Source organism: Copadichromis virginalis, linkage group LG1, assembly GCF_057382275.1.
Source record: "Copadichromis virginalis isolate Kocher_CV1m ecotype Utaka linkage group LG1, C_Virginalis_male_GT1.1, whole genome shotgun sequence".
In the NCBI taxonomy this organism is placed as follows: domain Eukaryota; kingdom Metazoa; phylum Chordata; class Actinopteri; order Cichliformes; family Cichlidae; genus Copadichromis; species Copadichromis virginalis.
The window spans coordinates 36,505,828-36,522,547 of record NC_140618.1 but is presented as its reverse complement, the minus strand read 5'-3'; the positions used below and the strand labels follow the sequence as shown (position 1 = coordinate 36,522,547).

Genomic DNA, 16,720 nt, shown 5'->3' with positions numbered 1-16,720 from the left:
TAATGTTGGCATGCAGAGGCTTATCACTTCACTTCAATTCTTGTTTAAACAAGCCGAATTGCAAGCATTACTGTAGCAGAGTGCCCTCCTGCAGCCAGTGCAGAATACGCTTGTCTCAACATCACTACACCAACACAGTTACAGCGAATATAGAAACAACCGATATGCAATAAACAGTTAGGACTTCGACAATTTATTATTCATAAAAGAGTGGGTAACTTTCTAAATGCATTGCAAAATCCACTCTGACTAGTCAAATTTTTCTCACCCACAATGCAAATAATTTGGCAGAAGAGAAAGCTACCTACAGACAACATACTATTTGATTTCTTAGAGGTTCACATCAGTATTTGGATCTGTGTGCACTGACAGTTATCAGATTAAAAAGGCTTACCTGCTTTGTACGCTATTGTGTTGGTTTTGGCCACAGACTTCTTGTAACACAGGTAGACTGAGGATCCCCACTGAAAACAAGAGCAGAAAACAGGTCATACTGTTATCCTCTGGGTCATCTTAGGGCCAATCAGGATCAAAACGCATCAAAATCTCATCTGGGCTCGCATTCCACTTAATCCTTTTCAGAACTGCAATTCTTTCAAATAACTAACAACAAGCACTATTTAAGTGTTTTTATTGTGCAGCACAGTATCAGCCTAGGATCTGTTCTCTGTATGTGGATAGCCATAAAATCAAACTTGCTCCCATCATGTTTATTAAATGTAAACAAGATTAAATAATGGACCTAAACGGCAGAAGTGGCAGCCAACCGTGGCTGCAGCATTCCTGAGGGAGGACGCTGTTGTGATTAGTGCACTGATAATACTAAACATTTTCAGAGGAGAGATACTGTATTGTCTCCACCAGCAATGTTTTGACCCTTTAGACTCTTTACGTTTGGAGAGTTACTGCTTTAGTCAGGAGAAGATACAGCAGATACACTAAGTATCGAATATGGCACCAATATTCAAAATAAATATATTTCTAAAGGTGCTACTGACATGAATTTCTCACCAGATGTTGGTAACGACCCATTTAATCTACACATGCAAAAAAAATCATAGTCATAGATCTCCATATATTAAGTCACATGTAATAACTAAAGAAATCTTTTGATTTATTTGCATAGATTTCTATTTATTTCCTAAAGCGAATGGTCTTACTTTGCTGAAACCTTCAAAACGACTTTTGCTTGCAACAGCTTTTGTCCAGATTAGAGGTGGGGAAGAGAAAGCCGAAGCAAAATCTGAATAAAGAACATCATAAACTGTTGACCCTTACATTTAGGAGATCTGGGTGTTCTGTTACTCTGTAGGGGGCATTTCGCTTGTATGGTCTAGTTAATTTGTGTGCCTTTAATTTATGGGCTATAAACAGTGCTATCTGAACTCCAGGGGGGCACACCAATAAAACCACTGCACCTATAATAACCTATATAAGATAAGTCGCTATGCCTCGAAAGAACTAAGTTCAATTTCAGCACATCTATGTTCTTCCACTTCCACGCAGTCTACAAAGTTAGATGGTTAAAAATCTAACTTCAGTGTGGTATGGTAGGACATGGTTAATGTCTCTGAATCAATAGAGTCCTCAATGGACACATCTCTGGCTTTGATTACATTAACAGCTTAGTAGGACACTAATGGCTTGCAACACAATACTTCCTGGTGCAAAAATAAAGCTAAAAGAAAATCCATTAGGCCCTCATTCTGTGCAATATTCAGACTCTCCAAAACCATCCAGGGGCTAGTTCTGTCCAGCAGGCTGGGTATTTCACACCTCTGCCTTAGAGGTTTGGAAATTAGTTCTGAGTGATCACATCACTGGTCTTTATCACAACACTTACGGGAGATTTTCCACTTGTGTGTCACTGTGTTAGATATTGTGCTCCATCACCATCATGAGAACACCAAAGACAGTAATATCTCACTCTGACTCGGTTTCCCAGACAAGTGTCATTTGGAACAATGCTGAGTGTAGAACTGTGTGTAAAATAAGTGGTAGAGCAGGTCATCTACTGATTGGAAGGTTGGTGGTTCGATTCCTGGCTTCCCCTAGTCTGCATGTCAAATATCCTTGGGCAATATACTAACCCCAAATTGCTCTCCGGATGCATCCATCGGAGTATGAGTGTGTGTGAATGTTAGTTAGAAAGCACCTACAAAAATCTGCTGGTGTGAATGGGTGAATGCACAAGTTGTGTAAAGCGCTTTGAGTGCTCAGAAGAGTAGAAAAGCGCTATATAAGAACCAGTCCATTTACATAACATCTGCCTGCCGATAAATCCGTCATGCTCTAAGTACTACGTACCATAAGTAAAGAATATCATCATTCATTGTTTTTCTTTAACTAAGGTCATTCTTGGGTAAATCCTAAAGGAATTAAATAAATAAAGTGCAATGCAAATTTTTTGTACTTTTGGGCATTTTGTATCAGTTATACTCCAATTAATTTAAAAGACCAAATATATTACATTTCTATACTTTTTAAATAAATATAAATATAAATATAAAATAAATAAATGTGAATATATAAGTCAAGCCAGACTCTTGTGAAACCATTAGCATGTGAAGAGAGGCAATGATGCATCATATACACAAACATGAAAAGTTGTCCCTGTGAGAAAAAGCTGGATTCCGACACACAGTAGACAAATAACTTAAGTAGAAGTATAAACACTTGTGTTAAAATACTATGGTAAAAGTTAAAGTACTGATTTGAAATTCTAGTAAATAATGTAATGAAAGTACAGCTCTAGTACTCAAAGTATAAGAGTAAAACGTAGCTCTTTGAACGACATTTCTGCCAACGATTGTTATGTAAAATGGACTGAACTTCATGTCATATTAAAATAATAATATTTAAAAAAATATTGGTAAATGTGAATGCAAACTGTATTTCCACTTAAACTCTAATTCTAATGAATGTGCTTAGCTTTAACATCTTTTATGCAGTACAAAAGCAGAGAAAATTGGAATTTAAAAAAAGCTCTGGGTGACTTTGCCTCCAGATCTAAACAGAATAAGGTGTACAGTGAGAGATGAGGGAAGCAGGTGGGAGAACCCTTAACCCTTAGTGGTGGAGTGTGTGGAAAAGAATCACTTAGAAGTAACTCACAATAATTTGAGCACAAGCAGATTTTATGTCCAGGTTGTGATCAGCTGCACTATGCTGCTAGGTCTTTGTGAATTTATCCAACTGAGTTCAACAAAATATAAGCAGATGTTACATGAGTTCATGTCACCCACCCTACATGGATACCTGCTAATACTTGTTGAGCTTTTAGTTAAAATGCATTTGAAAGTATCTGCCACTCAAAAATTTTTTACTTCTTTTGTGCTCACTCCTGTAGCATTAGCTGGATGGTAAAGTACAGTGACTACGACTTGCGGACATCTGCACCAAAAGTATGTTTCCAGATTTTTCCCTTCAACAAATGTTACATATAATAGTAACATATAGTATAGTACAACAAATGATGCATAAATTGGTTCATCTCTACCTGTGTGACAAGCACCATAATACACCAATAGGATTGTCTTCTAAGGTTTTTATTCCCTCCGTTTAGGCAAAAATTGATCTGGTGATTAGTGATGGGAAATAATACCCACACACACAAAATGTCTTGAACCTAAGGTAGGAAGGCTTTTTGAAAACTAAGGAGTAGTAAGAAGAGATATTTGTGTTTAAAAGTGAGGGAGTATAAGTACAAACACTGTCAAAAAAAACAAACAAACGCTCAAGTAGATACAGATACCTAAAAATTCTATGTAAGAATCTTATTGTGGTGGAGGTGTGGTCCCTGGCTCGGCTGCAGGGGAGGAGTGGTGCAGTGAGCTCAATGGGGCGGTGCTGGGGAGGCAGGTGAGAACACAGCTGGTGGCGTTTGGTCTGATGACAGTTTCTTCCCCTTTTTCGTGAGACGGGAGAGGAGCGGAGGGGAGCTTTGGAACAGCTGAGACCTGAGCGGACCAGACTGTGAACTGTCACAATAAGCAAACCCATAAATAAACGTGACATCTCGCTATACCGATCTGTGTGTGTGTGAAGTGCATTTTACACTTATTAAGGTACAGCACCAAACTTTTTGTACTTTATTACTTCCTACCTCTGCTTCTGACAACTAAAACTAAGGATGCTTCCAAAGTTTAATAAAAATATTTAACAGGACATCACATTCTGCTTCAGGCACTAAAAGTCTATAGATTAATGAACTAGGAAATTTCAGGACACATGCAGCCACAAACAGCACCTTGAAGGGGATTGCCTATTCTAAGAAATGCCAAATGTAGACCTCGCTGACACTGCAACGACTTTTACAGTAATTTAGTCTGTGTGTGTGTGTGTGTGTGTGTGTGTGTGTGTGTGTGTGTGTGTGTGTGTGTGTGTGTGTGTGTGTGTGTGTGTGAGAGAGAGAGACTGTGTGTGGTTGCATTGGTGGGTGAGAGAGAGAAGCAGAACAACATAAAAAGAATATGACAGGAAAGTGAACAGAGCACAAATACTGGGTGTGGAGAAACTGAAATGCAGAAGCAGACAACATCTAGCTCAAGGGGCTTCACTATATGAAAAAAAAACTATATTAAGAAAACACACGCACACACAGCATTGAAAAAACCTTCATGAGGCATTTTGATGGTTCTCCATAATTAGATGTACTAGCCAATTGGAGCACCTTACATGAAGGCAGAGAATTCTCTTCAAAATACTGAAATACACATTTAACTAGAAAAAAAAACAATAAACAGATGAGATGGCTTTCACTCCACAACATGTGTCAGCACAATAAAGAAAAAAAAACAAAAAACACAGAAGTTTGACTTGAACAGAATGACTTAAAATCTTTTATCATATGACAGTATGAGAAGAAAAAAAAAGCTCAGAACCATCTTGTATTGCTGACAAGTTTCACACCAAAGCTTTAAGAGACTTAAAATGAGACAGCAGAGTGAAGTTGAGGATTCAAGACTTATGACTAAATGTCTTAGCATTTCAGGTGACGGCCTGACAGCACGAGCAACCATCTGCTGAATTCAAAATGTCATAGAGTACCTTCAGAAAGGGAAAAAAATCCACATTCAGTTGTTAAGAACTGTTTGTTTGTTTTTTAAATTACAAGTTATTCTGTTTTGAAGAATATGACATTATTGGGTTTACCCAGTTGCTCTCGACCTGCACCTATCATCTACTTTTCCTGTTGTTAAAAATCCAACAACACTACCATCAACATTTGCATTGGCATATTTAGACTAAAATGGCTCATTCCCATTCAAATATTTGGTTTATACTTTTAACTTATGTTTGCTTCCAGTTTACACTTTCTGTATCTTACCCTCTTTATGCTGATGTCATTCGTTCTGTTAGGTCTTTCAAACTAATCTTCCTCCTCAATAGCTGAGGTCTGTGGTTTTGAGTGTGTGTTGCTATTTTTATTTGTGTGCAACTTGTACATAAAGTTCAAAATGTTTGTTACACTTTAGTATTTGTGTCTTTAGCACAAAAATGAAAGATGCTACATCTCAAGGAGATTTCCTTCATATATAAATAAATGGCCTGTAATGAGTGCGCTGGATAATCCTGTTGCTTTAACCAACTGGGTTCTTTACTCTAAAGAACTAAAGAAATCAGTGATGTTAGGGCTGGGCGATATGGCCTAAAATTCATATCGCGATATAATTTGAAGCATGTGCGGTAACGATATATATCGCAATATATTCTTTTCTTCTGTATAACGTATTTTCCACACTATAAGGCACACTTAAAATCCTTTAATTTTCTCAAAAATCGACAGTGTGCCTTATGTATGAATTCTGGTTGTGCTTACTGACCTCGAACAGATTTCTGCATGCAGAAATCTGTTAAAAAATGTTTTAGTACAACTTTGATAAGCTGCACTGCTTGATAGATTGTCAGAGCATTACGGCTGCCATAGTGAGGAGCTTCGCGGAGTAATCTGGGTCCAAAACTCCGTCCATTCAGGTCCCAAAGTCAAAGGCTAAGGGCTAAAAACGGTCTAAATTATTTCATCTTTAATTAAATCATCAGCGTTGCTGCTTTATCGGGTGTAACAATTAAGTTTTACATCCATGCATCCATGAAAACAGAATTTATTAAATTTAACAGGAAGTTAGCTCGCTAGTTTACACCTAAACATTTCATACCATGTTCTGACTGAGAGATTTTTGAAACTAATTCAAACGTACAGCTCTGCTACCACTTCCAACATAAATGAAGACAGAAAACTAAACAGCAGTGCCATTTGTAGGGTTACTAAAGTTGGACTACCTGGTATATAATGTTGTGCTACGTGATTGCTAGCGACACAGCTATTTTAGCATAACATTAGCACAGTGAAGCCGGAGGATGAACACCAACTTTTTTTCCACTCGATAAAAGTTAACGTGAGGGATTCTGGTGGTCAGGGACAAATGCAATCGCATAGCAGGATGCTATACACGGGCCAAACTTCAGTCAGGAGAACAACTGAGATTATTCATCCACAATACGAGGTTAGTTATTAATATACTGCAACAACATGGGAATAGAGCAGCTGCGAGAGAATTCAACATTAATGAATCAATGTTACGGAAGTGGAGGAAGCGCAGTTTTTGGTTTTCCCCATATTTCAAAAGTGCTTCATCTCTTTGCTATGACTGTCGCCCGGCATAATTTGCAGATGATAATGGTTGTAGCCGCTGCGATGCTTTCGACCAAAACAGACGCAGCTTGATGACATCATCAACATGTGCTATCGCGATAGAGCGATATAGTCAAAATCTCTATCGTTGGCCAAATTTATATCATTTATATCGTATATCGTTTATATCACCCACCCCTGAGTGATGTATTCCTCTATTCCTCACCAGTTTCTCCCTTACCATGCTGCTGTTGAGATTCTTCTCCACCTTGCAGAAAGTGTGTGGTGGGGTCTCCCCTTTGCTCGGGATGATGATGCAGACGTCTGTGACGGCCAAGGCGGCGTGCGGCTGGCTCTCGGGAGCCCGGCGGTAGGTGATGTAGATGCGTTGGGAGGAATTACCACTGATGTTGGCTGGGCGACCAGAAGGTGTGGTTTGGATAAGGTGGCAGCCCTGCTTCAGACGCTCCTTCCACTCATACAGCACACTACAGGAGGAAGCACAGCAATGTGGTCAACCACATAAACTGCCACATCGGGGTGTAGTTATTAGTGTGATTTCCATGCACAATTGATTGCTGGGCTACTCAGCTGGAGCAAGTCCTACGCTAGTGCAGAATTCAGTGGCTAGCACAATGAAATTGATTAGTCTGCTCTGTATTATCTTATCCAAAGCAGCATTTGATGGAATTCATGAAAAACAGACATTTATAAGCATTCAAAGTGGCAAATTCAAGCTCAGAACCACCTCCATTACTTTGGCCACAATAACGCATGTTGCAAAGGAGGAAAAAGTCTGGACACTATCTGGCTCCAATTTAATAATGGAATTCTTGCCAGCCACAGTCTTGTTGAGCAGACATCCTTTTCCAGTCCAAATAAGACATTAGTTTACTAACATCTATTTCTTTAAAAGAACAGACAAAAAAAAGGGCCACATATCACAGTTGTTTGTCCAACACTGTACAACTACACTGTATATGCAAGGAGGAAGATTATAAATCACATTAGAAAATGATTGACTGATTGACAATGACTGAAAATACTGATGACCACCAGTGCTACCCCACCTAGATCTTGAGTTGAAGACTCACTGTGATTCCAACCTCTCTAAGGTTTTTAGTAAATGTGCCTATGGTATCGATTTGACGGTCCTACTTCGCCTCGTTCAGAAGTTATCGCATTTACAAACTTGTAACAAACTCGTGTCCAGGCAGCCCACCCACCCCTGGTATTGTCTAATGATATACTAAAACAGATCAAAAACGACACTATAGATCTCATTGAGAAACAGCATACAGCCCAATTAATACAGACAATATAGAATTTGCAATAAACATTACCTGTGACTAAATGGTAAATGGCCTGTATTTGTATAGCGCTTTACACTATATTCAGTCATCCACCCATTCATTCACACACTGGTGATGGCAAGCTACATTGTAGCCACAGCTGTCCTGGGGCGCACTGACAGAGACAGAGGGGAAAAAGCATTACAGATTCTCAATCTCTTCCATCACTCACAGGAGATAATCAGTATGGAAGCATGTTAGTTTCTTTCTAACACATATTAATTACAGCTTCTGGTCAAAGACTGTCAGCTTGGCAGCAGTGTTGCTAGTTAGCTTTCACATCAGGCAGCGGTAACACGCCAGCTCACTTAAACAGACATCACAAGATCCTAATGTAGCCAAGTGAGCTGAGGCTGCATTCAAACCCAAACTGACAACAGTCTCTGCTTGTGGTGAAGCTAAGCAAGAAAAAAACCCAAAAAACAGAAAAACAACAAAACATTCCAACTTTGCTGTAGATGACACTGTATTTAGAAGCAGCACAAATTTAGCACCAGTGTTTATTCCAATGCAACCTTCTCTATTTACTGATTCCTTCTTATGTGCGAACTCAGCTTTCAGCTGGAACACTTTGACTTAAATGCACATTTGGTAATGAAAAGATATCAAATCAGTATTCGGTTTTTCTGCTTTTAATTGAAAATCTTATTTTTTAAGCAGAATTTTAACTCCTATTCGCTTGTACTTATCAGCTGAATTTGCCTTTGACTGACTTTGAGAGTTGTGATAGTCTTCACACATGTATATACACACAGCTTACAGTATACTGACACATATATTGAGCCTGTACTGCACAAGAGGACCCTTGTACAAACCACTTAGCGGACAAGTACTGAGAGATACGCAACAGTGGCAGTAATTTTAAACACTCCTCTTGGTATTTCCATTATGCACTTATCCTCCATTACTGTTTCAAGTGAACTCAACAGGCATTTTGTGGCACTGTCTGAAAGCTGAAAAGAGAAGAGAATGTAAAGTAGTCGACCGAGAGATTTTTATAGTTTCTTTCTTTTTGGTTCCTGCGCTGATTGCTGTGGTAGCAAAGTGACCGACTTTGCTCTGCACGTCTTTCTGTGCTGTTCATATGTGTATATATTTGTATTGACATCAGTCAATACAAATATATGTAATACACTCTTAAAAAATGGCTCAATAAAATATGTATTTATAAAACAAATATTCCCAGGGTAGGGTTACCTGGGCCCTGTCCTGGAGCCAGACCTGTGGAGGGTGCCCAAGGGTGAGCGCCTGATGGTCGGACCTTATGCCATAGGGCAGAGTCTGGTGCAGCCTTAAGAAGGGGCGTGTAGGGACATTCTAACTGTATCATCAAATCTGCAGTTGTGTGTTCTGGACACTGAGGTAAAGAGAGAGGCTGAGTTGCCACCAGGTGGTGAGTTGGATCAGGTGGTGAGGCAGCATACTAGACAGACCTGCATGTCATAACATATAATTAGGATGCTGCGCTGGGACCGCCTGAGAGAGGCCCCAGCCCGCAAGATCTTCAACTCCCACCTCTGGCAGAGCTTTGACAGCATTCCAAGGGAGACTGGGCACATTGAGTCCAAATGGACCATGTTCAGTACCTCAGCAGTCGCAAGGTGATCAGTGCCTGTTGTGGTGATAAAACGCAAACCAGATTCTAGATACTGCAGGTGAAGGGAGCCATCAGACTGAGGGAGTCCTATCGAGCTTGGTTAGCCTGTGGGACTTCAGAGACAGCCTATAGATACCAACAGGCCAGGTGGAACACAGCTCAGGCAGTGGCTGAAGCAGAAAGGAGGGATGAGTTCGGAGAGACCATGGAAAAAGAGTTTTGGACTGCCTTGAAGAGCTTCTAGGAAAACCGTCAGGCGACGGTAGATGTTGTAAGGCTGTCTTGGTTGACACGTCTCTACAATGTTTCATGGAGAGCAGGGGCAGTACCTTTGGATTGGTAGACCAGGGCAGTGGTTCCCATCTTCAAGAAGGGGGACTGGTGGGTGTGCTCCAACTATAGGGAGATCACTGCAGCTGCAGTGAAGTGGATACTGTACCGGTCCATCATGGTGAAGAGAGAACTGAGCATAAAAACAAAGCTCTCGATTTGCCAGTCAATCTAAGTCCCTACCCTCTCCTACGGTCACAAGCTTTGGGTGGTGACTGAAAGAAGTAGATACAAGTGGTGGAAATGAGCTTTCCCCAAAGGGTGGCAGGCCTCTCTCTTAGACATAGGGTGGGGAGTTCGTCCATCCAAGAGGGGCTCAGAGTACAGCTGCTTGCTTTGGCAAGCGCGTACGCTAAAATTGGATACGATACAGAGAAGATTAGCATGGCCCCTGCGCAAGGATGACACGCAAGTACAGCTGCTACTCCTCCCCGTCAAAAGGAGCCAGTGGAAGCTGTTCAGGCTTCTAACAAGGATGCCTCCTGGGTGAGGTGTTGTGGGCATGTCCCACTGGGAGGAGGACCCAGGACACACTGGAGAGATTATATCTCTCAGCTGGCCTGGGAGTGCTTTGGTATTCCCCTGGACAAGCTGGAGGAGGTGGTTGGGGAGAGGGAGGTCTGGGCTTCTCTGCTTAGGCAACTACCCCCATGACCCAGCCCTGGATAAGCAGAAGAAAATGGATGGGACGATGAAGCTCCGTATGTTCCCTTTTTAATCCTCATTATAGACCTTTTTCAGGGCACACATTTTGAGCACTGTTTACAATTACCGCTTCTTGTAGTCAATAATATTAACAATTACATTTATTTAGGAGAGAACGATCCAAGGTGTGGTATTATATGTGATGGTTACTGAAGAGAGATTGCATAATTAATGAATAATAGTTAACAGTTCTACCTGTGGCTTTCCTGCTGTCATGAGTCAAAATGTGTGCGTTGAAAAACTTAAATTGCCACACATACACAACACTTTTTCCATTTGCAGACAGTGCCAGCAAAAAATATAATGTTTGAGTAAAACTGCATGCAAATAGTGCCTACACCTGTTCACCCACATAAGCCCTCAGTAACCATTAGTGTTGCCAGTGTCTGGGAAGTGCAGCCCCTTTGGGCTTTCAGCACACAAAAGCTGCTGATATTGTCTGAGCACATTCTTTGTCAGTGCCTGATAAGCACTGCACTGTGTAGTGTCAGAGGCCAGTGAGAGCCTCCTTAGCATCATCACCCCTAGTATGGGAGTGCTCAGCAAACAGTATTGAATTCACACAGCTGAAAAGATGCTGCTGAAGAGGACACCTCTAACGGTGCTTCGCTTCCACTTTTCTGTTGGTAAAATCACAATGGCTGAAAGCAACTACTGCGGAAAACTGCCACCAAGGAGGATTCCAGGGCAGAGCAGAGCATTTTCTGACGTGAGAGCACTTCAGCTTTTTGGGCCGCTTTTCACAGCTGGTAGAAAGCTGCCAGTCACAGGAAGAACAACCACAATGTTTCCTGATAACAGCAACTGATCTTAAATAGGGCTTCTCCAGAAAGTTTGTTAACTGTGAAATGAGGGGAATTTAGTTTTTGTTTCAGCGAGAGCCAGCTTCAACTCTGGGCCAGTTACCAGGTTAACAGACTCCATGAAGCTAAACTGCACACTGGCAGGTTTTTAATTTTTTGTTGTTGAACTAGGACTCCTCTCATGCTTAGCCTGGCTGCGTCAATGCATATCATCATTCATTCAGTCGATACCAAAGCAAATATGGCAATACATCAATTAGCAGTTTTAAGTTGTTTTTTTTTTTCCTAGGATGACTTCCAGTTAAACATTAATCACTCTGTGCTCAAAGAACAAGGACAAAAATGTTTTTATAAGCTGTTTTTTATAAAGCTCTGTGACTGTAAAGACAATAAGGCAACTGTCAGGTTGTCAGCCAGTTCCTCTGCACTCAGATCAATATCAATTACAACATATGGTGGTGACTATATGAATATATCCAGGTGAGGATTATTGCGGTGTAGCTGAAACAACTTAAAGATTCTTAAACTGGACTAACAATGTAGTTTAAAGGGAGATTTTGAATTCAGGGTGCAGGCAGTCCGAATGTGTTCAAACAGCATTTAATGCTGAAATATTTACACACCTCATAAATAGAATCATTAAATGTTGCCATGCAAGATTTGTGAGTCCAAAAGGACATTTAAAAGTTAAAAGATGGTGTGAAAAACTAAATGTAGTAGGATTCCAGCTTTTTTTTTTTTAATCTAACTGGGTAAATGATAATTGATTGGAGCAAAGAAAATAGAATCATTTTAACTTATTTTATATTTCCCTGCTGATTTTTAAGATACTGCTTCACATTGACATGCATTCAGAACTGGAATGGATGAAAAATGGACTGTTTCTTTTATATCGCTTTTTTTTAATCTAATCCAGGGATAATCTCTGCTCATCATTTATGCATAGCCACAGTACTGTAGGCCAATTCCCCTTTTTTCCACACAGAGAGTTAACATACATAGCCAACTTATCCCTGGTCATGATCAGACTCAGAGTTTCTCATAAAAGAGTGAATCAACTCGAGTTTAGAGTTGAAATCAAATTTGCTAAATTTGCTTCCTGGAATGGTTCCAACAAGTAAGATGAATAATAAACGAGATTGTGTACTGCATATGTAAACAACGGCACTGCATGTCTTGGGCAGGCTTGGAGTCAGCACATCATTACAGTCATTCATCCGAGGTGTTTAGAAAATTCTGTCAAGCTGGTGAATTTAATGAGTAAATCCTAAATCCTAGCAAAAGTGACTCAATTTACATTTTCATAAATTTATTCTAATGTTCACAAAGCACGTGCTGTTATTTCAAAAGATAAGTGTAAACACTTTCCCATTTGTCTTTTTCACCTTCTTTCTGCGGCAGAATTCAACTCTCTTTTTTTTTAATGTACAGATATTTATGTCTCCCAGAGGATGAACTGGATCTCTTTATTTTACATGCATTTATATAATCTGTCCCACTTGGTTTTTGCAGCCTATTCCAGTTTTCCTGACAAGGTGACACTTTTCCATACTTCAGTGGTAATATGAATTGCTTCCAGACTGGATCCTCCCATCCCTAGCTTTATCTTCATCATCATCATCATCATAAATTCCTTTCTGATTTTGCATTTTGATGGCAAAGTAAAATTGACATCTGAGCATTTACAAAAGCATTTGCAGGCAGGTTAATTCTTGGCCTACACAAGAAGAGAAATACTTTAATGAACACCTCCACTGAAAAGCTTTAGTCTCAGACTAGCCCAAATCCACGTTTGGGACACCAAGCTTTAACCTGCTTTGCATCAGCATGTAAATGTAGTCCCTGACAATGTTATCAAGCTCACTTAAACAGCCAAATGCAGACTCAAAGTGGTGTTAGCCCAGCTATAGAAAAGGTTTTGGAAATAAAAACAATGTTGTGCTTTGCCTTGTTTAATTACAAACAAGGCAACCTCCTTTGGTTACTTACCCCAAGTCGGTTAGTGGTGGCTTGTCACGACCTCGCCTGTAGCACAATAAGATCTGCGGCGCCATGAGGGCGCCGTTGTTAAGATCAGCCGATTGGCCTGTCGGTGTTGTTTCTATGCATGTGAACCCTGGCGGCACCTCCTCCCCCACTGAGCGGATCACCACTGCCACATCTGTGATGGGTGCCTTAGGCTTGGCCGTCTTGTGGCAGACATCATCAAAGTGGATCTCCTGGTCCAACGGCTTGGACGGGTCCGTCAGACCAGCCACCACAAAGTAGTCGGCTACACGAGGGCCTTTGTCCTCCATCATTTCCCATCCCCGCCAACTACCTTCAGAGGGAAAAAGAAAGAGAGGGGTAGAGACACAGAGAAAGAGAGAGAGAGAGAGACAGACCAGGAGATTAATTTTCGTTGTGGTTGCAGGTACAGACGGTTCTTGTATCCTTGCTCTGGCTTTAAAATGAAAAAAAAAATCTGACAGCCATAAATCTTTCAAAAGGGAGGCCAGTAGAAGGGCAAATGGAAAGAGAGGGCAAAAATGTGGGGAAGAGAAGCTATATAATGAAGCAGCCATTTAGAGCTTGGGTAGTTAGCTGACAGTCTTTGGCCAGGTCACGTAATCAGCGGAAGGTTCAGCGTCCCAGCTCAAGGACACACGTGGATGTGATGAGGGCATAACATTTTTGGTCTTGAGGTTTTTCAACCTTACTCTAATTCTAAAGAGTGAAACTCTGGCTAGCTACACAGACCTGAGTGTGCATTTTGAACAGGGAGCAGTGAGGTGTTTCTTCACACATTCCACCTTAATTAAAGACTGCCCCCACGTATAAACCTGAGCTTACAAGCTTTGTGATATTACAGAGCCTATTAAGCCTGTGTGATAAAAGCCAAACAGTAGTTTTCTTAATCTAGCCCAGAAGGGCATGCTCAGACTCAATAAGATCATCTACATTTACTGAAGCAGCACAGTCTCAAAGGGACAATGATATGGTTATATAAACTAAAGAAATGCCTTTTGTTAGAGATAAAGAAAACATCCTCTGCAATTGACAAATTACAGAGTTGCACATGTTTACCAGCATACAAACCTCAACCTCTGTCATGAGCTGTCATGAGGTTAACTGAACTTCAGGTATGAAGTTATGACCTGCAGTCTATCTGGGTCAGATATAAACCAAGTTTAGGTGTAGTTTATTTTCGTTGTGCTGAGTTTTTACAGTCAGTTACAATAACTCGTACTGCGTAGTAGGGCTGCTCAATTAATCGAATTTTAATCTCGATTACGATCTGGGCTTTCAGCGATCTTTAAAAATGACTGAGCCGATTATTAGCCCCTCCCTCGTGCTTTACTCTCGCGCTGCTCCGTGTGGCAAATCGAGCGCACCTCTCTGCATTTCGAACACGTGTCACAACAATTAAGAGCAGCGGTCCCCAACCTTTTTTGCGCCACGGACCGGTTTATGCCCGACAATATTTTCACGGACTGGCCTTTAAGGTGTCGCGGATAAATACAACAAAATGAAACTAGTACCGGTACCGAAAAAAAGAACATTTATTCATAACACACGTGAAAAGACCAAGGAAAACCGAGTAAACGATAAAAACGATAACAAAATAACGCTGAAAACCGATAAAAACCCTGAAAACCATACATTTCACACCTGAGCCTCAACTCTCGTGGCCTGGTACCAAACGACTCACGGACCGGTACCGGTCCGAGGCCCGGGGGTTGGGGACCGCTGATTAAGAGGACCCGACGGAAACTTGGAAAGCTTAGCAGAAGTCATGTGGAGAGGAGAGTGACTGCCGTTGGTTGAAAAGAGAGGTAAAAAAAACTTCAGTGGTGTGGAAACATTATGGGTTCGCGGAGTCAGACGTGGATCAAGTAGACATAGTGTGTAAACTTTACTACAGTGTCGTAGCTGCACCACAGAGCAACACTGCAATATAAAAAATAAATGAAAAATGTAAACATCTATGTTTAGTGAACTTTGCAAACATTTGCACTGTTATCAGTATTTGCACACTATTTTATATTATTTTTTGACAATCTTTAAAGTCATTATTCAATACATTGTTATTGTTAATAAATATCGTCAAATAATCGAGATCTCAATTTCAGTGAAAATAATCGTGATTATCATTTTTGCCATAATCGAGCAGCCCTACTGCGTACTAGCTAGCATGATGGAGTTTCTATACAGCATGAATGCTGGACACTCAGAGACCTGTGTCTCTGAGTGGGAGACCAGAGATCACATTAACATGTGTATCGCTGTATTAACAAACATGCCATATTGGCCCAGTTCATTTTTCTTATCATTGTTGTGAGGAGACCATAAATAGCATTTGTATTTTTTGTTGTACAGTTCATTTGCTGTTATGGAGTTCTTGTTATGGATAAAAAAGTGTATTTTTTTGTTTCAAAATAGCTGAAAATTATTCGCTGATAGCTGCCAACATCTGCAAAAAAATACAATTCTATAAAGCTGTTCTATGTAGTGCATAACTGTTAATATAGAGTGTTATTAAATTTATTGCAAATGCAGTCATATGGCACACTGACTTCTGAGAAAATTTTAGATGACGTTTATTCAGCTGTGTAAAAACTATCACTTTAATCTCAGCCAAACCGCTTTACTCAGGAACAAATAAAATACTGAAAAAAGCCAAATAATAACATTTCTAAGTTATCTAAGTGACTTATATATCATGTTTAACCTGAGTAGCGAAAGACGGCGGTGGGTTTGAAAACCATTTGCCGGGAGTCCAGTGTTCTCACCGGCTCTAGTGAGCCTTGAACCCCGGCTAGCTGTCGAGCTGGCGGGTAACAGACGTTTTGAAAATATGTGGTGTCTTGATAAACTGAGCAGATATTTGAAGTTTACACAGCTACATTCTCGCCTGAAAATATGTTAAACGTTTATTTTGTTACCCAGAAAGAATAATAAGAGTAATATTAAAACTAACTAGCAGCCACCATTGTTGAAAACTGAGCAGGGCCGTGCTATGAATTCTGGGATAGGTTGGGCCACGAAGTATACACCCGACCCATTCAAATCTGGGGAAATGAAGGGCGCATTTGTGGGCCGCATTTGTCGAATTTGGACAGTCTTTGTCGTGTCGCTGTAACGTAATCGGCCTACAAATGCGGGCACAGGAGGATGTGGTTCCTGAATTTGGACACAGATATGATACCATCTCACTCCCCGATCCGTACCGGAAACCTGATCGGTACCACGCATGCGCAAATCTTACGTCACTTCCTCTCGTTGCCAACATTGCGACGGTTAATGTATTTGAGTGACA

The 16,720-nt window shown here is 40.6% G+C and overlaps 1 protein-coding gene and 1 non-coding gene across 8 annotated transcripts in view; one reads left to right on the top strand and one right to left on the bottom strand.

The window, feature by feature from the left end:
- Positions 1–16,720, bottom strand: part of LOC146719166 (C-myc promoter-binding protein-like) — an 85,587-nt gene that overhangs the window by 51,513 nt on the left and 17,354 nt on the right. For all 7 annotated transcript variants that reach the window (XM_085460996.1, XM_085460992.1, XM_085461006.1 and 4 more), the window contains 3 exons: positions 13,411–13,741; positions 6,876–7,122; positions 395–464 (listed from right to left, as the gene is read on the bottom strand). In XM_085460996.1, coding sequence (XP_085317122.1) covers positions 395–464; positions 6,876–7,122; positions 13,411–13,721 — 628 coding nt within the window. In that variant the 5' untranslated portion in view covers positions 13,722–13,741. The remainder of the gene's footprint in view (positions 1–394; positions 465–6,875; positions 7,123–13,410; positions 13,742–16,720) is intronic.
- Positions 10,243–10,343, top strand: LOC146719167 (U6 spliceosomal RNA). The gene has a single exon (XR_014921770.1). It is a non-coding gene; the product is annotated as a U6 spliceosomal RNA (small nuclear RNA).